At 43.4% G+C, this 23,938-nt stretch overlaps 2 protein-coding genes across 3 annotated transcripts in view; both read right to left on the reverse strand.

Annotated features, from left to right (window-relative positions):
* Positions 1-905: 905 nt before the first annotated feature.
* Positions 906-10,885, reverse strand: ARMH2 (armadillo like helical domain containing 2). Its single transcript, XM_050941874.1, has 2 exons — positions 10,684-10,885; positions 906-1,351 (listed from the first exon to the last, which is right to left on the reverse strand). Exons 1-2 carry the CDS (start codon positions 10,883-10,885, stop codon positions 906-908), a joined length of 648 nt encoding a protein of 215 aa, XP_050797831.1.
* Positions 10,886-13,234: 2,349 nt separating this feature from the next.
* The window catches only part of RIPOR2 (RHO family interacting cell polarization regulator 2), a 164,954-nt gene continuing 154,250 nt past the window's right edge, over positions 13,235-23,938 (reverse strand). For both annotated transcript variants that reach the window (XM_050941799.1, XM_050941800.1), the window contains exons 20-22: positions 22,765-22,848; positions 20,725-20,815; positions 13,235-14,855 (exon numbers count right to left, since the gene is read on the reverse strand). In XM_050941799.1, the coding sequence (XP_050797756.1) occupies positions 14,755-14,855; positions 20,725-20,815; positions 22,765-22,848 (276 nt within the window). In that variant the 3' untranslated portion in view covers positions 13,235-14,754. The remainder of the gene's footprint in view (positions 14,856-20,724; positions 20,816-22,764; positions 22,849-23,938) is intronic.

Here is a 23,938-nt window from a genome sequence, read left to right on the forward strand (position 1 = left end):
GCAACAGGGTTTTTGATGGAGATACTAGAGAGCCTCTGTGTCCCAATGTGATTTTAAAAGATTCACGGTCCTGGCTCTGTTCATTGGGACTATTTGTATGTGTAATTGTTCGAAGCATTCAGTCTTATGATAAACTCTTCAGGACAGGGGCTTTGTCTTTATATATGTTTGTAAAGCACCTGGCATCCTGCGCACATTTTGTAAATCATAATCTCATGCTTCATGTTTTCAAGACCTTGCTCTCTCTCTCTCCAAATATCCTACTTTATTGTAAAGGCATGCACCGAAGAGTGGGTAGCAGAGGGAGGCTAGCTTCCTGAAAGGTTCCTGAGCCAGTGCAGGGGAGAACAGATTTGGGTGGGTGATTAATATTGATGTATCTTACTATTCCTTTAGAATCTGATACTACCCATTTATTGTAATGTTAATAGGAGCAAACCTTTTAGAAAGAAGCAATGTGCACTTCCCCAGGTTCTGCTGAATTGGTATGCTGACTAGCATCTTCACACAAATCACATCCTGTTGGGGCTATGGTGCACTAAGGTCATACTAACCCCTGCTCCAACGTAGTATTCAAGAGAGTATTAGTCTGGAATCCTTTGAAGTGACTGTGCAGGGTGTGTCAGGAAGGGAAAGGAGAAGAAAGGTTTTTAGTAAGGCATTGGCTCAGGAAAATGAACCTGATGGCAGATTACTTGTTCAGTAATGTAGTCCTGACTTTCCAGTCGGGGAAGAGGATGAAGAATGGATGAGCATAGGAGCTGAGCTAGGTAATTTATTAAATTCCAAAATAGTTCTTGGGGGATGGGGAAGAGGAAGAGTGACACTATTTAATTTTTATTCATTTTCTTTATTATGCCATGTAAATAGTTCACGTTATAACAATCCTTGAGGGTTATTTCATTTTAAATAGCAGAAGTAAGTTGACCTTTGTGAAACCCCAAAAGGGAAAACAGTACTTCTGCATAATTATCAGGCCAGCCAGACCATTCCATGTGAGACAGGCTTTTCAGCTTTGTTTCCAGCATTTGACCTCCCAGTTCATGGAGTATTCTGATGTATGGGATATTGTTGCAACAAAGGACAGTCAGAAGGTAACAAACCCAGAACTTAACCACGGTAATATGGTTGCTAGCTGGGGATGAATTTTCATCTTCAGTGAGACAAACAAAAAGAACATCAGCAAGACTCAGATCTTTTACCTTGTTTTGGTTACTGTAATTTATATAGCAAATACCACACAGCCCTTGAAGCACCAGGATCCTCACATTTGCTGAAGTATCTGGCATGTGCAAGATAGCAATTAAGTCCTGGATGTATTCTGATGCATAAATTCCAGCATTTGGCCCACCTGCAATGGAAGAAGCTATTTTTATCTCTAGTAGGTCATTGGCTAGTTAATCATTTGCATGTACATTGGAAATTCTGAGCTAAGGCTACTACAGAACCTTTAAATTAGTTCCATTGTGTTAGAACACACCCAATCCATTGTGTGTGCCACTAAGGAAACTACTGTATAGGTGAAGGATAGCCATGAGACTGAGGCCCTGTCTACAATGGCAAGTCTGTGTGCAGTAAAACAGCTTTGAGCCCTGTAACTCCTGAGGTGTACACACATCCAAGCCACTTAGTGCACAGAAACTGCACACATTCAGTGCTTTAAAAGAACCACCCGCACAAGAGGCATGGATCTTTGAGGTGCCAGTATAGACACCGTGGTGACTACAGTGCTGCAATTGGCCTCTAGGAGGTGTTCCACAAGGTCTGTTCTTACCTCTCTGTCAGCCCCACTCCATAAATTCCTTTGAAAATTTGAAAGTCCCCTTCGTGTTTGCTTGGTGATGTGCTGAGACCACTGCACACACCTTTTTCAGATGGCCATGCCTGCTCCACGCACCAGGTGATCCCCCACTTGGAGCTGCTGGACCTCATTGGTATTTGGGGAGAGGAGGCAGTGCAGTCACAGCTGCGCTCCGGCTGTAGGAATTATGATACCTATGGACAGATTTCTATATATGTGATAGAAAAGGGCCATGCTGGGACATGTTGCAGTGCAGGGTCAAAATGAAGGAGCTGCAGAATGCCTACCACAAGGTGTGGGAGGCAAACCACCATTTCGGTGGTATGCCCACGAGCTGCAGTTCTACAAAGAGCTGGACGTGATATGTGGTGGTGACCCCACCTCCACTGTGAAGGACCCTGTGATTACTTGGTTGGTTTGCATGCCAGTCGTGAGTGGACCAAGTCAGGAAGAGGTAATCCTAGATGAAGATGGGCAGGGTCGTCCTTACCCATATGCAAAGTATGCAGCTATGCAGGGCACCAGGAAATTTGGGGCACCAAATTTCCTGGTGCTCTGCATAGCTGCGTGCTGCCCCAGCTCGCTCTAACCCAGGGCCCCCTCTCCTTCCCTGTCCAGCCCCACCTCCACTTCCCTGAGCTCTGCAGCGGGGCCAAGGCTGCACTTACCAGTGGCGAGAGGGCAGGGACCTGGCCGCAGCCACACTGCTGGGGAGTGCAGGGGGGTGGGATCTGCTCCTCCCCCTGCAGAGGCCTGGGGCCAACCTGGGCATGCCCCACTCTGCAGAGGCCTGGGGCCCGCTCCTCATGGGCTCCCCCTTCAACATGGAAGTTTGGGGCCAGCCCCCCTGCTCCCTCCCCCCTGGAGGCTTGGGTGTGCCCCACCCTCCACCCCATGGAGGCTTGGGACCTGCTCCCCCTCCATGGAGGCCTAGGGCCCACTCCTCACCCCCACCCTACATGGAGACCTAGGGCCAGCCCCCCTGCTCCCGCCCTGTGGAGGCCTTCTTCCCCCCTGCCCCTCGGTTTGCTTGGGACCTGCTCCTTGTTCAGCCTCCCCCCACGGAGGGCTGGGGGCCAGAAATGCATGCAGTCAGGAGCTCTTTTCTACCCTGGAGGAGCCTAGCCAGTCACAGTAGTTGGATCTTGGTGAAGTGCAAACAGGAGAAGAGGCCTCTCATAAGTGGATCTGACTGGGAATTGCTGAAGCGAGTTGGGGGCAGGAGCATTGTAGAAAGCAGGCTTGTATCCCACCTCATGCCTAGTTTGAACTTCAGAACAGGCTGTTGATACACTCCCTCACCTCATGGGAATCTCCCTCAAAGATCTCCAGGAAACTCACATGGAGATATTGGGCAATCTGCTGCTGCAGGTTCCTCAGCAGAGCTGCTTTGTTTCGTGCCCCATTAACGGTAACTTTCCCACAGCACTGTGCCGTCATAGGTCGGGGGGACCATTGCTGCACACAGGCTAGCCTCATAGGAGTCAGGGCGGATGCTGCAGGCTTGGGGAAGACCATCCCTTGATTCCCTGCTCGCCCTCAGCATCAAGATATCTTCCATAGTGATCATCTGTGGAAAGTGTGGGGACAGGAATGATTATCAGGCCCACCCCACAGTGCTGGCTCTCCCCAAGTGCCCAAGAGCCACGTGCCTAATATACAGTGGGGTCCGGGAACAGCGATTTACCCTGCCCCTGTGGCTACTCACCATTTTGAGGGTCTTGTGGCTTTTGTGTGCTTGCCTGGGGTCAGCCAGTTAGTGACAGGTATGAGAGTACTGGCTGTGTTTTAAAGTACTGAAACAGTGTTGTCTGTGTTGCAAACAATGCTGTTTCTGTAAAATGTTGCATTGAAACTTCACAGCGATGACCTTGGGAGCACAGCCTTCCTCTTTATGGGCGGCAGAATGGTTGCAAAAAATTAGAAAGCATCCAAGAAGAACTATGGAGGACTTTATGCATGAGGTTTTGATGCACTCCGCCACCAAGAAAAAGGAACTGAAAGAGTGGCGGAACAGTGAGAAGAGGGACCGAAAAGAGAACGTGGCACACCAGAAAGAAGCCATGGAGCAGCTCTTAACAGTTATGGAGTGCCAAGTGGACATGCTCCAGGCGTTACTAGCTCTTTAAACCAAGCACCTGTGCGCTCGCCTTGCCCTGCAGCTGCTGTTGCAAAACTTTCCCATGTGTGTGCCCTCCCCACTCCCACCACACTCTTATCAACCTCCTGGCTCCAGGCTTTACCCGCTGCATTCCACTCCTACCCTGTCACAGTCCAGCCCTGCAGACTCCCAGTACCCACTGTGCTCAACACCTGTCCCTCTGCAGTTTAGCCCTGCTGAAGTACAGCACCCATGGCTTTGTTCTCCAAAGGAGAAGGTTGGGTATGATCCCTGGACATACACAAATCTGTAGCCATCCCCAGACCTCTTTGCCTCTTGAGACCTTCCCTTCCCCCATTCCCATCCCTGCTGATGATTTTTTTCTTTTGACTCTTTCCTCTGATTGTTGTGTTTGTTTGAAAGGAAAGCAATCTTTATTCTATTAAGTGAGAGCAAAAAGAGCACTGCAAAGCAACATACAATTATGTTAAGGCCCCTTCTTGCATCAGGTGCACTAATCCTCTCCTTCCAAGCAGTGCAGTCCAGAGCATAGCAACACACATTAGTGGCTTTCAGCTTCAATTTGCTGTCTCAAAGCATCCTGATCTATTATAGGCCCCTGCTGTGCCCCTCTTATAGCTTTGGTCTTGCTATTCAAACTCAGTCTCCAAGTGCTGAGCCTCTGGTCCAGCCCTGAGTGAAGCTTTCACCTTTCCCTTCACAAATATTATGGAGTGTACAGAACCTGTCTCTAAGCATATGAATGTTGTCATTGGCCATGTCCAGCTTCCCCTATAGGCATTGCCAGGGGTCTTTTAAATGGTCTAGTGCACACTCCAGTCATTCTGCACTTGCTCAACTTTTTGTTGAACTGCTCCTTGCTGCTGTCAAGTTGCCCTATGTACGGCTTCATGAGCCACAGCATTAAGGGGTAGGCGGTGTCTCCCAGGATTACAATGGGCATTTTGACTTCCCCTATGGTGGTGATCTGGTCCGGGAGGAAAATCCCTGCTTGCAGCTTCTTAAACAGGCCAGTGCTCCAAAAGATGGGTGGGTCATGCTCCTTTCCGGACCAGCCTGCGTTAATGTCTGTGAAATGCCCACGGTGATCCACAAGCGCCTGGAGAACCATTGAAAAATACCCCTTGTGATTAATGTACTTGGTGGCCTGGTGCCAGATTTGGAATGTGCTTGCCATGTATTCTCCTCCGCAGTTAAGGAAGCCCATTTATGCAAAGCTGTCCACAATTTCACTCATGTTGCCCAGAGTCACGGTCTTTCAGAGCAGGACGCAATTAATAGCCCTGCACGCTTCCATCAACGTGACTCCAACAGTTGACTTCCCCACTCCGAACTGGTTAGCAACCGATCGGTAGCAGTCTGGAGTAGCCAGCTTCCATAGTGCAATTGCCGTGCAATTGCCATGCACTTCTCCAGCGACAGGGCAGCTCTCATTCTCTTGTCTTTGTGCTGCAGGGTTAGGGTGAGCTCATCACACAGTCTAATGAATGTGGCTTTCGTCATCCAAAAGTTCTGCAGCCACTGCTTGTCATCCCAGACGTACATGATGATGTGATCCCACCACTCAGTGCTTGTTTCCCAAGCCGAAAAGCAGCATTCCACTGTGGTCAGCACCTCCATGAATGACACGAGTGTTCTTCTTGTGTTATAGCTAGTACGCGTGGTGAGATCAATGTCACATTCCTTTTGCCTTTGTAGTTTAAGGAATAACTCTGCTGCCACTCATGACATGTTGGTCAGTGCGAGCAGCGTTCTGGTCAACAGCTCGGGATCCATTCCTGCAGCCAGAAAGAGGCAGGGTAGGGCATGCAGTACACAAACTGTTGAAAGATGGCCCCAAATGCGGATGGAAGCACAGGGATTGCTGGGACGCAAAGCAATGCATTATGGGGCATTGGGACAGGAGACAGGATGCCCTGCAACCACTTCCGCCTTCCCACAAGTCTTAGCGGCAAAAGAGGTGCTCTGTGGGATAGGTACCCAGAGTGCACCACTCCGAATAGTGCTGCAAGTGCAAACACGCTATTGTGCAGGCAGCTGTCAGTGTGAACACACAACAGTGGTTTTCCTTCAGTGCTCTCTGAGCGGCGCTGTAACTGCCAGTGCTAGTTCTTTGCAAGTGTAGATGTGCCCAAAATTGTAGGACTGGGAGATGAAACACAGAGGTTCTCTTCCTCTCTGCCACACGCTTACTTTGTGACCTTGGTCAGGCCACTTGTACCCAGATCCTCAAAAACATAGGTGCCTAACTCTTACTGATTTCAATGGCAGTTAGGCACTTAAATTCCTTTGAGGATCTGGGCTTTAACCTTTCAATGCACCAATTTCAGTATCTGAAACATGGGGCCAATATTTGCATATGCCCACAGGGGTGTTGTGATTAATTAAAAATGTTTACAAAGCACTTGAAATATGCTGTAAAAGTGCAGAGTTGGATTTATTACAATATATTATCCCAAGAATCCTCATATACTTTTCAAATTTAATACACAAATTAAAAGTATCCTACGTGAGACTTGGCAATATATATATATATAATCAGTGATAGTCACTTGACATATCCTGCATGTGTATATACACACACTACATCTAATATGTATGTAAACTACTTCCTATACATACTGTAGGCTGTTTATGGTTTGTGTGGTAAATAAATAGGGAACACGTTTATGGAATGCAGCTGTGTTACAAAAGCAACACTACTTAGCAGATGAACAGAAGAACTTGATATCCAATTAAACTGCAGTGGGAATTTAGTTTGGCAGGATAAAATGGCCAGTGATAGAATCGGAATATACTGGGCCTGCTTTTCAAAAAGCCAGGCACACCATTGTGCCTCTTCATTGGGCAGCTGGCTCACTTTCCTTCTCACATTGCTGATTGAAATAACTCCTCTCATTGCCTTAAAGGAATGGGGGGCCTGTCTGCTTCTATGCTGTGGTCCTAGCATGTCTTACTTGAAGTGTGCTCTGATGCGCTTGGGCTCTCGGGAACTCCAAACCCTACAGGTTTGCCAGATTGGGAGTTAGACTCCCCTCAGATCTCAGATATTTCAGCAGGGATTGTTTGTGCAGAGATTCGGCATAGAACCAGCTGGCCCCTGTTTTTTTATAGTAGGAAATAAGGGTACTTAAAAGTAGTATGGGGAAGAGGCGCTTATTTACTGGCAAATAAAGCCAAGTAACAATGAAAGGTAAAATTTAAAAACCCATTCTACCCAAGGCATAACATCTGAAGGCGTATGCATTATACATACTCACTCCCTTCCATTTTGGTTTTTATTTTGTTTAACACTTCCCCGGAATGTATTGGTTTTTGTTATAAAAAATGAAAAAGTGCAAAAAAAGTCTGTTTTCTGGGTAAATATTGAGGCTAATGTTGGGGGGATGGGAGGGCAGAAAAACAGCAACAATTAGCAAAAAGTAAGGATATTGAGAGTAAAAGCAGCTTAATGCTGTTTTATTTCATGAACTAGTAACAGTATGGACACATGCACATGTATGTATCTATATGTGTGTGTATCTTCCATTATATTGCCTTACTTTAGCAGCTTCACATTTTCACTTAGTTTAATTTATTATTAACATCTACTTAATGTATTGGATTTTCTTAACATAATCAGTATTTTCATGTATGTCAGTGATCCAAAACTTGAGCAAAAATTGGTAAAAAAACAAATAGCTTTTGTAAAACCTGGGAAATTTTCCTTAAAAATTGGTAAAAACTGAAAATGAAGGGCTTTTATTATAGTATAATTACTTGGAAGGGCTACTGAAATCCCTTGGTATTTGGCACTGAGGTGCCTACCCGAGGCATGTTGGTCTACTGTGTTTGTTTTCCAGATTGCACATGTATAAATATGTTCATCAGCAAAGAGGATACACATTGCATTATTTACTGTTCTTAAGTGGTATTTCTGCATGTGTGTTACTCCTGAGGACATTCTGCACCAAAAAAATAAAAATTCTGCACACAATATTTTAAAATTCTGCAAGTTTTATTTGTCAATGAATAAAGAAAGAGGCTCCAGCATGGCAGTGTGGAGCACAGGCCACTGGCTGTATAAAGGTGGGAGATAACCCTGCAGCACCCCCACCCGCGGGACACACTCAGTGGTGAGGCTGCACCTGACACAGCATAAGGTCTGGACTTGCCCACACCCTGGGGCTCTGTGCCAGCACAACAGGTGTGGGGCAGGCAGGCTCAACCAAGCAAGATCCAAGTGTGGAGGGGCTCAATGTGGACGGATAAAGGTGTGGGGATGAGAGGCTTCTGTGTGGGACAATCTAGGTGCAGGCATCTCGGGGGGGTGGGTGGGAAATCTGGATGCACAGATGCTCATTGGGGTCAGTGTCATGGGGGTCTGGATGTGGTGACTCAAGGTGGTGTGGGAAGGGGGCTCATTACTGGAGGTTTGAGTGCAGGGAACTCAGTGGGGGGTGTGGTCTGGTTGCAGGGGTTGAGATTCAGTGTGTGGGCTTCAGGTATGCAGTGCTAGGGGGGTTCTAGATGTATGGGGTGAGGGTTGGCAGGGGTGTCTGAGTATGAAAGGTCTGGATGTGCAGGGGTTAGGTGGATGGGGAAGCAGCTCCCTGTACAATGATCCCTCCCTCCCACAGCTGAGGAGCGAAGGGGGCAGGAAGCAGGGGTGGATGCTGAGCTTCCTGTAGCTGAGGGAGGTTGCTGGGGGCAGGTCTGACATAGCCCCAGCCACTCCTTACAGGGGCAGAGGAAGTCCCGTCCTCTCCTGCCTCTAGCCCAGCCGGGACTAGCAGCTGATCCCGGCTCAAGGTAGGCCCCACTGGCTGGGATATCCTCAGCCCCAGGGTGATTTACCTCTCTTCTGGCTGCCTGAAATGATGTACCTGCACTGCTAGGGAGTGGTGCATGACTGGTCCTGCAACTTCCCTTTGCTTCCCTGTCAGAAAGTCATTTTTTTCTGTGGGGAAGCAAAGAAATCTGCAGGGGACATGAATTCTGCGCATGCACAGTGACGCAAAATTCCCCCAGGAGTAGTTTGTGTTTTTTCAGAACTGCACTTGATATTGGGGGCTAGCAACTTGAAAATCTGCTGAGCCTTTGAGCTGCTTACAGTCTTGTTCTTTAATCTGATTAGGATATTTATCATCTGTATTTCTTGCTAGAGGGCATATTTATCACACATTATTTTTCCTTTTTTTCAGAACAATAGCACAATGCAATTCAAAAAAAGGATTTCATGTCCTAAAAAAAATTTGGGGTCTTTGTCCATGGAATAAATGCTGAAAAGGCAACTTGTGGCGTCAATGTTGTTACTAAAATGCAATCTAGTTACATAAGGGTAAATCTGTCACTGCCCCCTCTTCTCTTTCCTACTTCCCTTTCACCACGATTCGCCCTCTGTCAATGCAGAATTCACTGCGTGCTGCAAAACCAATGTGGTATCATTCAGGAGTGGCAGAAGTGAGACAGAATTTGGGGATCTCAAACCAGTTGTGAACAGCTACATGGACGAGCCATGTAATCCAGCAACATAGGCAGGTTGAAGGAAGAATTGAGAGCAGGCTCAGTAATATTACAGGTCCACCAGTCATTCCCATCAAAGAGCTGCAGCTCAGCTTCAGAGAACATCTTCCCCCACAAACTCATCAGGTCTCTCCAGTGCCCCGTCTGGTTGATTGGGCTGTGCAGTGGGGTCAGGATTTGCCATTTAATGCAATGAAACTGTCAGTGGCAGCAGATGGAATAGACTGGAAATAACCTCAGAACAAGAACCACTGTGTTGTCTTTCTTGCAAATGACAGGTATCATAGTGGTAGCCGTGTTAGTCTGTATCGGCAAAAACAATGAGGAATACTTGTGGCACCTTAAAGATTAACACATTTATCTGGGCATAAGCTTTCGTGGGCTAGAACAGAGTAAAAGCATCTTTTTTAGTGGCAAATATTCATTTAAGTGAGCATTTTAAAATGCAGATGTTACTAGTCATGGTGATTTATGTGGGTTCTTGGGCACTGTTGTTGCATAAATCCACTAACTGCTGCCAGTCTTGCTTCTGAACTTGGCTGAGCTATTCTCTAGAAAACTTGGCCAGATTGTAGAACACATGATGAGTGAGTTACATGTAAATTTTCTGTGATAAAAATTGTATGATGGAGACGACATGTCCATTAGATCTCTCATTCCGTGACTGGCCTTCTTATTCCTGATTCTAGATGGCCAAAAACCTGACTTTCACATCTACTGAACCACTTTCTTTTTGAGTTTTGGCTGACTTTACACTCCCAAAGTAATAGAGTTTCTGTCAGCAATGTGTACTTGGATCACAACATACCAGTAACTTTTCTCTGTACTTTTTCTAACATTTAGAAGGAGGAAGGTCTCCTCTACCCACAGTGGTACTATGACTTTAATTAAGATATCACATTTTTGAACATTGATGGCAACTGATTATGAATATTTCTGACAATTACAGTAGGCTTGCTGTCTGGCAGGCTCAGAGAACCCCTTCTTTTTTTAAAAAAGCTCCCTATATTATTACTATTTATCCTTACACTTCATACAGTTTTAAACTGTAGTGCAGTGCTTCTCAACCAGGGGTATGCAGAGGTCTTCCACGGGGTACGTCAGTTCATCTAGATATTTGCCTAGTTTTTCAACAAGTACATAAAAAACACTAGCCTTATTTTAGCACATATATGAAACCGTAGGTTTAAATTATACTGAAATAGCAAACAAGAAAGCAGAAGAAATATTTCAACAAGCCAGTTTGCCTTGTTACCTGTGTACGCTAGCAGTCCAATATTTTTTGCAGCTTGGGCTCTCTGTTCCAAGGGTAGTTGTGTGTTCCTCACGTTGGTGCCATATCTAACAATTTTTTGCTTATGAAAAATGCTGCCAGTTGGATTGTAGGGCTCGTCCTTCACAGAAGAAAAAAAGGTTTTGATGTAAGTTTCATAACAAACTTGGAGCTTCTTAAACATCCTTTCAGGGACTCCTCAAGAAGTTGTCCTTAATGACTTTTTTCAATGTGTGTAGAAATCTGTGTGCTCTGAAATTAAATAGGAAACAGCTGGAAAGCAACAGTATTAATTCTGATTTTGAAGAAAATCACTCGGGTTAGTAACTAAGCAACGCTTTAGAATAAAATTAGTAAACAGAATGAAAAATAGAAGCAACTCTTTGTTGTAACAGAATCTGATGACCTCAGAGGATTTATTTTAGCAAATGAATGTTCTATGCCCTAATACCCCCATTTCATTGTAACACATTATCATCTTCAGATGTCTGAATGTAAATGTGTTCTGTTGGTTTAAAATGGGGTTCTCAAACGGGGGGTCGGGACCCCTTAGAGGGTCATGGTTATTACATGGGGGGGTGCGAGCTGTCAGCCTCCACCCCATACCCTACTTTGCCTCCAGCATTTATAATGGTGTTAATTATATAAACAAGTGTTTTTAATTTATAAGGGGAGGGTCACACTTAGAGGCTTGCTATGTGAAAGGGGTCACCAGTACAATAGTTTGAGAATCACTGGTTTAAAACAATGTGTGCAGCATGCTATAACCAGGGGCTGTAATCTTATTTTAGAGTAGGAAGGGAAGGAACAGAAACCAGACACAAGCCTATTATATTTCCAAAATAATGTTTTTATTTAAAACACAATTAAAATAATTTCTCATTTTGCTTTGCAGAAATTCAGATAGTACCAATCACATAATAATTACCCCCCACCCTGGGTCTAGTGTTGTGAAAAAGCTCTACACCTTAAATAAATCTGGCTTGAAATGCCTTGTGTACATGGTGGGTACTGGAGACTAGCATTAGAGCAGGGATAGGCAATCTATGGCACATGTGCCAAAGGCGGCACGCAAGCTGATTTTCAGCGGCACTCACGCTGCCCAGGTCCTGGCCACCCATCCAGGGGGCTCTGCATTTTAATTTAATTTTAAATGACGCTTCTTAAACATTTTAAAAACCTTATTTACTTTACATACAACAATAGTTTAGTTATATATTATAGACTTATAGAAAGAGACCTTCTAAAAACGTTAACATGTATTACTGGCATGTGAAACCTTAAATCAGAGTGAATAAATGAAGACTCGGCACAGCACTTCTGAAAGGTTGCCGACCCCTGCATTAGATCATTGGCTCCACGTTTCTTTGACTTCAGCTAATCATACCCCTCCACCTTTCCATGCTGATTTTTCTTCCCTTTGTTTTTTCTGCCTTTTTTGTGTGTGTTTTTGGTTTTAATAACTAAAACAATATGTCACTGTAGTGTCTCTTGGCCAGCAGAAAGTTAGGGCTACAAATCTAGTCACCCATGAAAAGGCAAAAGAGGAAAAAAAAACCAAGTTAGCACTGCAGTTTTTGCCATTGAATTCCATGAGAAGCTGCAGTACTGCATGTCTGCTACAATGTTGTGCTGTGTACAGGGGCCCAGCCCCGTTCACGTTTCCAAGGACTCCTGGATGTAGTGAAAACCAGAGCACTTAGGTCAGTGGACCCCAACCTTTTTCATCTGGTGGGTGCCAGACGATGAGCCATGGAGGACTGTGGCGACGGATGAGCATCCGCCGAAATGCCGCCAAGTGGCAACATCAGTAGGCGTCACCGCCAAAATCGGCAGCATTTTGGTGGCGACGCCTCTGGATGCTGCTGCTTGTCAGCGGCATTTCAGTGGATGCTCATCCACTGGCCAGTACACGGGCATACTTAGACACACCAGCGGGCGCCCTGGGGCCCACGGGCACTGCATTGGGGACCCCTGACTTAGGTAGTGTTGCACTAAGGTTTAACCATGATTAGCTGACATGATGTTGAATGGGACTTCTCCTTGGCAACGCTAATCGCAAAGTAGTGGATAGCATTGTTATTTAACTAGACTTTTCAAAGTTGTGTCTTAATTTTGTAGTGAAGACAAGACCTGTCAAAACAGAACTATTAATCCCTTCCTCAGATGTTCTTATGAAATACCTTCATGATAGTACATGAGTACAACAGTGAATCTCTCCTTGCAGATTGTTTCCTGGGAGACTGCACAAAGGAAGCTGCACAAGTAGCAAACTAAGACCTTAATTAACTATTTGGGGGATTTGCCCCAGTGCCAGCCTGAAAGGAGTTGCACCATTGGGAACTGAGGCTTTTCTTGTCCACAATGGATGGGCTCTGCCCTGGGACAGCTACAGTGATTAGCGCCACCAATGGCTGGTGCTGGAGGCCAATTTCCAGTGTAGACAAAAACCTGAGAAATGTGTATTAAGATTATTTAGTCTTCAGAGTGTAGAAGGTTGAGCACACACATTTTATAGTTTGGATCAACGTGGTTAGTGATTAAAAATATCCTTTATTATAACTTAAATGTGATAGGAAATATGAATACAAATGCCACAAAACTAGAAGGCAAAAAATAAGCAACTGTCAGAACAAAAGAACATGATGGGAGAATCAGCTCATGCAGTAGCTGCGATATAAAACCTGTGACATGGTTATTTAACCTTCTGTAAAAAGAGCCTATTTTCTTCAGTAAACGAGTAAATATTTTAGACTGTACAAATGCACCTTTAATTAAAGGAAGAATATATATATATATATATTTATAAATATACAGCTGTATGTACATTGTTGGTAACATTCACAGTCAGAAAAACTGTCTGCCAATGTATTTGGCGCACAAGGCTTCTTTTTGAAGTGAACTATTAGTGATCATTTTCTGTATAGTCTATCAGAAGCTGGATCTTTTAATTAACATCTAAATAGTATTTCATGACAGATCTACTGCAGTACAACAATGCTCTTCTGTTAACAAAAGAAGTGAGTGTAATTTAAGGGCTATAATCAATAGTTTGAAGCACTCAGTCTTTCATACTTGGAGTTGGAGGGAGAGGAAATGCTTTTATTTGCACTCTGTCTTTAACAGCTCTAAGGTCTTCTTTAGTTTGCTTTAATTCTTCATACTGAAATTACTCTATAGCAAGCTGCTATGCACTAGCCAGAGTGCACGTAACCCACTCCTTCTTGTAACCTAGGAAACAAAAACAGCTTCAGGGATTCATGCAATTGTATTATATTCACTTTTTCTTTTTGAACAATGAGCACATGTAACCTTCCATTTATTTCTATAAAACCTACGTAATTGCTTGATAGCACAAGCAAATCCCTGGATTAATCATGGTTCATTACTGGAGGGTGAGAGGGAGGAAATAAAAGACCAGCGCAGAGGCATTTAAAATGAGTCAGTGAAATAACATCTCCGGGGGTTTACAGTCTGTTGTTTCTGGAGACAAAACTTGATTTGAAGAAACTTGATCTATATTTCATCAGTAAAATAGATCTGGGTAGCTGAGTTTCAGTCCATGCTGCTATAATGCTGCAAGGTATCCAACACTTAACGCAATGTGGAGAGAAAGCTGCTTTGTAGCTCCACTTGGTTTGCTCCCTGCTTTTCCTTTTTAGATGCAGCATCACATTTCAAGCATACACAACAACAACTTCAATAAAACAAGTGCAAAATTATGTAAAATTATTAAGATGCTGAATTCTAAAATCTTTTAGAAATTTGCTGAGACTGATTTACTGCAACTACATCATTTACTCTGAAGCACTTGAAGAAACATGGTCTTCAAGATACAACTGTTCCATCATAAGCTAGGAAGAAAAGCCAATAGGAACTCAATAACTGGAATTTACACTTTTTTTCTTAAAGTCTGTAAGTTGCTAACTTTCAGGACATTCTTTAGCATTCTTCAAAAGGTGGTTTGTTTTTAAAGCTGTTAAATTATAGCACCGTTCCAGTTAATGTGAACAGTCATAATGACTGTTAACTGTTAGGTAGATTATCTTGAGTCTAAAAAGCTGTGGCAACTTCAGTCCCCCGACGGCCTCCAACTTTAACAAATTCCCGAGGAAATTTATCCAGCTGTTCATATGCCAGTCGCCCATCTTCACCTGACACAAAACAGTAAAGTATAAATAAAACGTTACATCATTTGTGTACACAAAATCCCACACACTGCACTCTTTTCTGTGGAAAGAACTGCTTTGTTGATGACTTTTTCTATAGGAATTTTCATATGTTCAGTGCAAATTAAGAAATCAGTCACAAAAATTGAGCATGCTGTGAATGGTCAAACTATTCCTTAAAAACTTTTACTCTGCATCTCTGTGGTAGTGAATAATCCACATACCGTTTACTTGCATAAATATATTGAAACACCATTGCCTACTCTTTTCCACTATCTGTCTTCTCAAAAAGCTATCTTCTATCAAACGTTTTTGCATCGTATATACAAATTCTTGCTATCACTTTCACACCACATTTTCAGAGGAGATAGATTAATACGTAATAGGATGGTGGCCAGAGTGTAATTTTTAAATTTTATTTGTACAGGCAATCTACTAAATTCACTGATGGTGTAGTAAGGATTCAGTTTTATATGAAATTGTGGACACTTAATCAAAATAAATAAGCAAAGGATTTGAGTAAATTAAAACATGATATACTCTCTCATCTTTAATGAGAGCTACGGATCTGTAATAAGGAGTATGGATTTGCAGATGGTCTGAATAGCATTACAAAATGTTTGGGCTAAGTGGAGAAGATTTGTTTGGAGCAAAGATGAAGCAGGTGAGCCTTGTGATCATGTGATGCTGTTTGCACAGGTGTACTGCTAAATGGTCTGTGTCTTTCCAAGCTAAGTTTACCTATGTCACAAATAGAAAAGAGCAAAGAATCCTGTGGCACCTTATAGACTAACAGACGTTTTGGAGCATGAGCTTTCGTGGGTGAATACCCACTTCCTCAGATGCATGAAAAGAGTAAGCAGTGATTTTGCTGTGTCTTATCAGCCTTCCTTTTTCATTATTGTATTCTGTTTGAACTTCATCACATTATGTCCAATCTAACTAATATTTTGCATGTGCTTTCAGAGAAGTGAATGAGGTATCCATGTGTCATAAGGCAGGTCAGAGTGGCAATGTGATCTTTTATGCAAACAACCCTGGGTTAAGGGTTTTTTTGGTGTCCCAAGCAATACCATATCCAATAACAGAATGAATTCTTGGTGAGCCAATAAGAACTCCCATACTGGGTGAGACCAAAGGTCCATCTAGCCCAGGGATTGGCAACCTTTGGCATGCGGCCTGTCAGGGAAATCCGCTGGTGGGCTGGGACGATTTGTTTACCTGCAGCCTCTGCAGGTTCAGCCAATCGCAGCTCCCACTAGCCGTGGCTGGCCGTTTGAGGCCAATGGGGGCTGTGGGAAGTGGCGTGGGCCAAGGGATGTGCTGGCTGCTGCTTCCCGTAGCCCCCATTGGCCTGGAACAGTGAACCCGCGGCCAGTGGGAGCTGCGATCGGCCGAACCTAAGAAGGCTGCAGGAAAACAAACCGTCCCGGCCTGCCAGCTTTCTCTGACCGGCCGCATGTCAAAGGTTGCCAATTCCTGATCTAGCCCAGTATCCTGTCTTCTGACAGTGGCCCATGTCAGGTGTCCTAGAGGGAATGAACAGAACAGATAATCATCAAGTGATCCATTCCCAGGTTCTGGCAAGCAAAGGCTAGGGACACCATCCCTGCCCATCCTGGCTAATAGCCATTGGTGGACCTATCCTCCATCAATTTAACTAGTTCTTTTTTGAACCTGTTACAGTCTTGGCCTTCACAACATCCTCTGGCAAAGAATTCCACAGGTTGACTGTGCATTATGTGAACAAATACTTCCTTTTGTTTGTTTTAAACTTGCTGCCTATTAATTTCATTTGGTGATCCCTAGTTCTTGTGGTATGAGGAGTAAATAACACTTCCTTAGTTACTTTCTCCACACCAGTTATGATTTTATAGATCTCTACAATATCCCCACTTAGTCGTCTCTTTTCAAAGCTGAAAAGTCCTGGTCTTATTAATCTCTCCTCATACGGAAGCTGTTCCATACCCTGAATCATTTTTATTGCCCTTTTCAGTAGCTTTTCCAATTCTAATTTTTTTTTTTTGAAAGTGGGCGACCAGATCTGCATGCAGTATTCAGGATGTGGCTTACCATGGATTTATAGAGGCAATATGATATTTTCTGTATTATCTATCCTTTTCTTAATGATTTCCAAGAGTCTGTTAGCTTTTTTGACTGCACTGCATGCTGAGTGGATGTTTTCAGAGAATTATCGACAATGACTCCAAGATGTCTTTCTTCAGTGGTAACAGCTAATTTAGACCCCACCATTTTATATGTATAGTTGGGATTATGTTTTCCAATGTGCAATACTTTGCATTTATCAAAATTGAATTTCATCTGCCATTTTGTTGCCCAGATTTGTGAGGTTCCTTTGTAAAACTCTTTGCAGTCTGCTTTGGACTTAACTATCTTGAATAGTTTTTTTTTCCCAGATCCTTTATGAATATGTTGAACAGTACTGGTCCCAATAAAGACTCCTAGAGGACACCACTATTTACCTCTTTCTGTTTTGAAAACTGACCACTTATTCCTACCCTTTGCTTCCTGTATTTTAACAGGTTACTGATCCATGAGAGGACCTTCCCATGACAGCTTACTTTGTTTGAGAGCCTTTGATGAGGGACTTTGTCAAAGGCTTTTGAAAATCTAACTACACTATATACACTGGATTACCCTTGTCCACATGCTCATTGACCCCCCTCAAAGAATTCTAATAGATTGCTGAGGCATGATTTCCTTTTATAAAAAAACGTTAACTCTTCCCCAACAAATTGTGTTCATCCATGTGTCTTATAGTTCTGTTCTTTACTATAGTTTCAACCAGTTTGCCCAGTACTGAAGTCAGGCTTACCGGCCTGTAATTGCTGGGATCGCCTCTGGAGATTTTTTTAAAATTGGGGTCACATTAGCTATCCTCCAGTCATCTGGTACTGAAGCTGACTTAAAGGATAGGTTACATACCACAGTTAGTAGTTCTGCAATTTCACATTTGAGTTCCTTCAGAACTCTTGGGTGAATACCATTTGGTCCTAGTGACTTATTACTATTTAGTTTATCAGTTCCAAAACCTATTATAATGGCACCTCAATCAGGGACAGTTAGTCAGATTTGTCACCTAAAAGGAATGGCTCAGGTTTGGGAATCTCCCTCACATCCTCAGCTGTGAAGACCGATGCAAAGAATTCATTTAGTTTCTACCTAAGTGTCTTATCCTCTTTCTGTGCTCCTTTAGCATCTCGATCGTCCAGTGGCCCCACTGGTGGTTTAGCAGGCTTCCTGCTTTTGACGTACTTAACATTTTTGCTTTTACTTTTTGAGTCTTTGTCTAGCTGTTCTTCAAATTGTTTTTTGGCCTTCCTAATTATATTTTTACACTTCACTTGCCAGAGTGTATGCTCCTTTCTGTTTTCCTCACTAGGATTTAACATCCACTTTTTAAAGGGTGCCTTTGTGCCTCTCACTGCTTCTTTTACTTTGTTGTTTAGCCACAGTGGCACTTTTTTGGTTCTCTTACTATGGTTTTTAATGTGGGGTATACATTTAAGTTGAGCGTCTATTATGGTGTCTTTAAGAAGTTTCCATGCAACTTGTCAGTGAGTGTGAGAAACTGAAAAGAGTGTTTGAAGAACTTGTGTAACTTTCATTGAAGTGGTGCATGTAGCCTCATTCAAAGACTCAGTTGCTCTGCAATAGTGGGTTTAGGTACTCGGTATCTCCATGGGAAAGAGTCCAGGCAAAAGGAATCTCCCCTTCCCCACTGACACAGAGTAGCTGCAGAGCTGCTTTTAGTGATTACTCCAGCCTAATGACAGATTGAACTCCATGAGGAGGCAGAATGGAGGGATCTACACAGTCCCCCCCCCCCCATTAATATGGCCCAGTAGATTTAACAACCAAGAGGCCTTCACATCCACAAAGGTGGAGGCTAGATGTGCTCCTCTGTGCCTGATCCTGCATTCTTTCATATTCAAAACTTCTGTGAACATCAGTTTCAGGTGCATAAAGAATGCTGGATCAGCTCCTCAGCGTGTTTCTCCTTTATTAAACACTAGTACACCAGTGTCGTTTGGTTAGTGAGAAGCGAGTGCACTGTTACAAGAGAAGAGACACTATTGTGAAAATCACTATGGTGCAGAGGGTCACAAAATCCTCTATGCTACTCTAGTTGAATCCTGCTTTGGGGCTATGTAGGAGGAAAGCTTGTGAGGCGAATCTGTGGACTATCAAAGAGCTTCATAACAGCCCTGCAGAGGGTGAGCTTGGTGTGGGTCAGGGGAATTTAACTCCTTGCAACATGTGAAAAAGGGGCTGTGACCATTCTTCCAGCTCATGAGCTAGCATAGCAATAATGGGGAATAGAGCAGCACTGCCGGCAGGACCCCAGTTTGTCACTCTCCCTCTTACACTGAACAATATCTGTTCATACAGTTTGTATGCGTGCAGAGTGAATTTCATAGAATATCAGCTCTAAGATTTAGCTAGTTCCTTGTGGCTCACTCTCCCTGCTCCCCGACAAGGTTGCCAGTATAACTGTTATAGCTACGGCCCCAGAGTACTCTGTGGCAAGGTCTCTGGACCCTGGAGAAGCAGCTGTTGCAGCTTCATTTAAATGAAGAAAAGTTTTTTTTAATGAAATATGGAAATATTCCAGTCAGTGCAGAAGCCCTAGTGGTGGTAACATTTGTATTACAGTTTAAGCTATTCCCCACATTTTCACTTTTCAGAATGCTGCTGGGGCTTTTTAAATTGACATGGTACCAATGCATTGCAGGAGCTATCTAGTGGAAAGGGAAGTTTTGCCAGCTGAGCAAAGAACAGATCAAGCTTTTAGCCTCTGAGGAGGTGTGGGAGGCAATGTGGGGTTGGAAGTTCCTGCTGAAATGATCACCAGTGAAACAGTTAACAATAAACACCCTACTGAGCTTAAAAGGCCAGTTTACATCTCACAGATTTATTGTTTCTAGTTGTCTGCAGACTCAAAAAGACCATCAACATACACTGTTCCTGTTTGGAAGGGTTTCTTCATAGCTGCGAGGGCCAGAGATACAATTTTCTTAACAATTAAATCTTTGATTCTGGAAAGAAGTTCAGCAGAAGGGATTGGATTCCCTGGCTGCAAAACCTCAGCATACCCAAGAGCTCTAGTTATTAATATCCCTTTTCTTTCTCTATACTTTTTCATACCCTATATACATTGACCTGCAAGGTAAATGAGATAGACTTGATTGCTCTTGCTTTGTGTCCCAAGGTTAATTCTATTTGTGTTTGAGAAAAGAAGGCCAAATTTGGGGCTATATAGAGGGGTTAGTAACATGCTGGTTTGTCATGGTGAGTGTATGTCAGTGTAGTTTACTGGCTGAGGGCACAAGGGACAGAGTTGTAGGGACCCCCCCCCACCACCAATAGGGCCACATTAGAAGATGCAAGTTGGATCAAGGTCTCTCAATGACTGGTCCATAGACTGGTGCCAGTCCCTGAGATCTCCCTGACAAGAGTTTACAAAGGCAGCAAGCTGGTCCCTGGTATCAAAAAGGCTGAGAAACACTAAGTTATAAAACCTACCCCTTTTCTCATTTTACTTTGCACAGGGTAGGCCATTATGGAATTTTTAATATTTGTGGTCCAGGTTGCCAGCAAGATATTTCTGTTCTCAACCATTTTTAGCTTCTCTTCTTCCTCCTTTTTGTATGATTCCCCACCCCCGTTTTTTGGTCCAATTTCTTTTGGTTTCTTTTTCTTTCTTTTTTTTTTAAGCTGTTTGAGTCTACAGGTCTAGTTGTATTTTTATTGTCTTAAAATGTGTATGCTTCTTGGCTGTGTTAATTAGATACTGTATACAACAGTAAAATAGAACAGACACACAACTCACCAAGAGAGAGAAGGGTTTCAGATGCTACTTTTCTGATTTCTTCATTGTCAGATTGGCAGAGTGTAACTAGCATTTTAATACTTTCAGTAGCCTAGAAAGTGAAAAAACACATGTTGACATTACCAGTTACTATCTATTCGTATTCTTGAGTAGGTATACATAAACCTCCTTCTCCACATCTCTCTCCCACCCCAAACACATACAAACAGTGATTTGCATCTCTGTGTTTGAGCTCAATTTGTTACTTTCCCAGAGAGCAAGGAGTAACACTTCTGATGCAAAAATCTCAGACCTTTGGACAAAGCAACAGTTGTGATTGCCCTTGCCATGGGTGCTATAACTGTGAAGGTGGTGATGAGTGGAACAGAGATGGGTGCTGTCCCATCACCCCAGAAAGAAGGTGTTTAAAGGAACATAGATCATGTGGCTTCAAAATATGAGATGACTTATTCTATTTTTTTTTTAAGTTTAATGTGATGTCTTTTTCGAAATAGCAATTCTCTCCTTCTCTTCTGGTTCTTATATACTTCACCCATCACTGTAGTATCTGAGCACTTTCCATTTGCGCATTAAGCAACATAACTATCTGTCCTGGTTCATTCTCTCCTATCTCCTCCCCAGGAGGAGAATAGCAGAAAAACCTAGACAATGGGGTAGGGCTAAGGTTAGGGTGGGTGTGGAGGTCAGCTAAGAGTAAAATCTCAAGTGTTTCCATTTTCCATTATAGACCGGTTCTTCACAGATTCATAGATTTTTAAAGGGACCATTAGATCATCTGGGGTGACCTCCTGTATAACATGGGCCTTTAATTTCACCCAGCTACCCCTGTATTTAGCCCAATAACTTGTGTTTGGCTAAACCATATCTTCCCAGAAGTCCCCAAATCTTGATTTCTTGTAGTTTGCTCCAATGGTTAATCAGCCTCACTGTTAAAAATATGTTTCAGAGTAGCAGCCGTGTTAGTCTGTATCCGCAAAAAGAACAGGACTACTGGTGGTAGAGGGATCACCACTCTGTAATGTCTATATTTCATTAAATATAACTTTTTTATATATATATATATTTGGATGGGGCACCTACTGGAGCTACCTAACTTCAGGGACCATATGAGGGTTCAGGGATTGAGAACAGCTAGTATGTCGCCATCTCTCTCTCTCTCTCTCTCTCTCTCTCTCTCTCTCTCTCTCCCCTCCCCCTTTTACATTTTTTGGCTATGTCCATTATAATTTTGCTCAAGAAGATAATTTTTTTCCCCTCTACCAAGACTCTGTACTCTGTACTTTTTTATTTTTTTTTCCATGTAGGACATACCCTCTATCGCCTAAGAGAAATAAGATCCTTTTTATCAAGGCTCAAAGAGACAGATGCCTAATGCATAGTTAATCATCATCAGAAACTGATTGCTTTAAAAACCAAGATTCTAAACAATTCAGGCCAACGAGCCATTTGTAAAATATCAGGGCACAAAATACAAAATAAAAAGCAATGCTCATGTTGCTGCTGCTGCTTGCATCTTGCTGTATGTGCATCTCTGTGCTCAAGAGGCTCTACTGCAGGGATTCTCAAACTTCATTGCATCACGACCCCCTTCTGACAACAAAAATTGCTACATGATCTCAGGAGGGGGGGTCCAAAGCCTGAGTGAGCCCACCTGAGCCCCACTGCACTAGGTGTGGGGGGGGGTCAAAGCCTGAGCCCCAGTGCTCGGGGTGGGAGGCAAATCTGAAGCCCAAGGACTTCAGCCCCAGGCAGAGAGTGTGTAACCTGAGCCTTGCCGCCCAGGGCTGAAGCTGAAGCCTGAGCCCCTACACCCAGGGCTGAAGCCCTTGAGCTTCAGCTTTGGCTCTGGGTGGTGGGGCTTGGGCTTCAGCAAGTCTAAGCCAGCCCTGGTGACCCTATTAAAATAGAGTCGCAACCCACTTTGGGGTCCCAACCCACAGTTTGAGAACCGCTGATCTACTGAATAGAATCTTTACTTTGTTCTCCCATGGAAGGTCAAAGCAAGAACAAAGTTCAACCACTGATTGCATCACATTTTACCTGAAGGCATTTCAGTGCCATGCAAGCTGCTTTCTGTAGGTGGAGGTTAGGCTGTGTTAGCACTTCACAGTAGTAAATTAAAGCCTGGAAAATAGAAGGACACCAATTAAGATGTTTTGTAGCTGTGTTGAGCAGAAAAGTAAAAGTAATGTATGTATTGCTACATTTCCAAACATGCAAAACCCAATTACCTGACAATGTGGATACAGGATTGAAAAGGAAAAATCATCATGTATTGGGTAATTGGATGGCTCTGGATATGATAATGGGGTATATCATTGATTGGCCTCTCTGAGAAACTTCCATCAAGGGCACCAATTATTGTTGACTGCTTTAATGTGCACACTTTCTCGATAAGAACTGGACCAAGACCACTAGCTCTTCCCATGAATACATCACAAAACTTGGGCTGGATTTCACATGAAGTAAGTGGGTCATGACTGAGACTGAACTGCTCTTTCCCTTTTCAAGGTGGTCCCTCTAGGCCCAGGGGTGGTAATGACTTGGCGTCACTAGAGACCTAGGCTGGATTGTAATGAAAATGACTATCACAAAGCTATCAGAAGCTGCTAAACCAAGTTCACAGCTCAGTTCTAGAAATGTTCCAGTCACTGCTAAACAAACAAGAATCTCCGTTAGTCGCAAATCTCAAGAGCGGGCAGCTCCTAGTGAATTCTAGGGTGTTTTGATACAAGCACCATGGCGCCTTTTCCCTTCAGCAGTGAACCAGACATAAATGCAGCAGGCCTGTGCTAGGAGAAGAGGACATTTTTTTTGTCTATTGCAGAAGAGGGGCAAGGTAGCACAGAGCACTGATATTGCACAATTAGAAAATGAGGAAGGATAAAATAGAGAGACACTGAGGAAAGAGAGAATAGAGGGACAGAGGAAGATGACCAAAAGGAGAATGAGCATTTTTCTCTTCCCTTCTTTTGCATTCTGTCGTTTCCCCTGTGACACTAAGCACCTCTGTATTCACACCCTCCACACTCTTGTAATAATCTTAGTACAAAACAGGCCTTGAGAGGTATCATTTGAAAACTAATAACTGACTGATTAATATTCTCATGTGTACACAAGTAAAGGTATATGCTAGGCTTATGACTAAAGTGTGTTTAAACCAAGCATTCCAGGGGAGTTGGTAAACAGGTCTGCACTAGACAAAGGAACATGT

This window comes from Gopherus flavomarginatus, chromosome 2 (genome assembly GCF_025201925.1).
Source record: "Gopherus flavomarginatus isolate rGopFla2 chromosome 2, rGopFla2.mat.asm, whole genome shotgun sequence".
In the NCBI taxonomy this organism is placed as follows: Eukaryota; Metazoa; Chordata; order Testudines; family Testudinidae; genus Gopherus; species Gopherus flavomarginatus.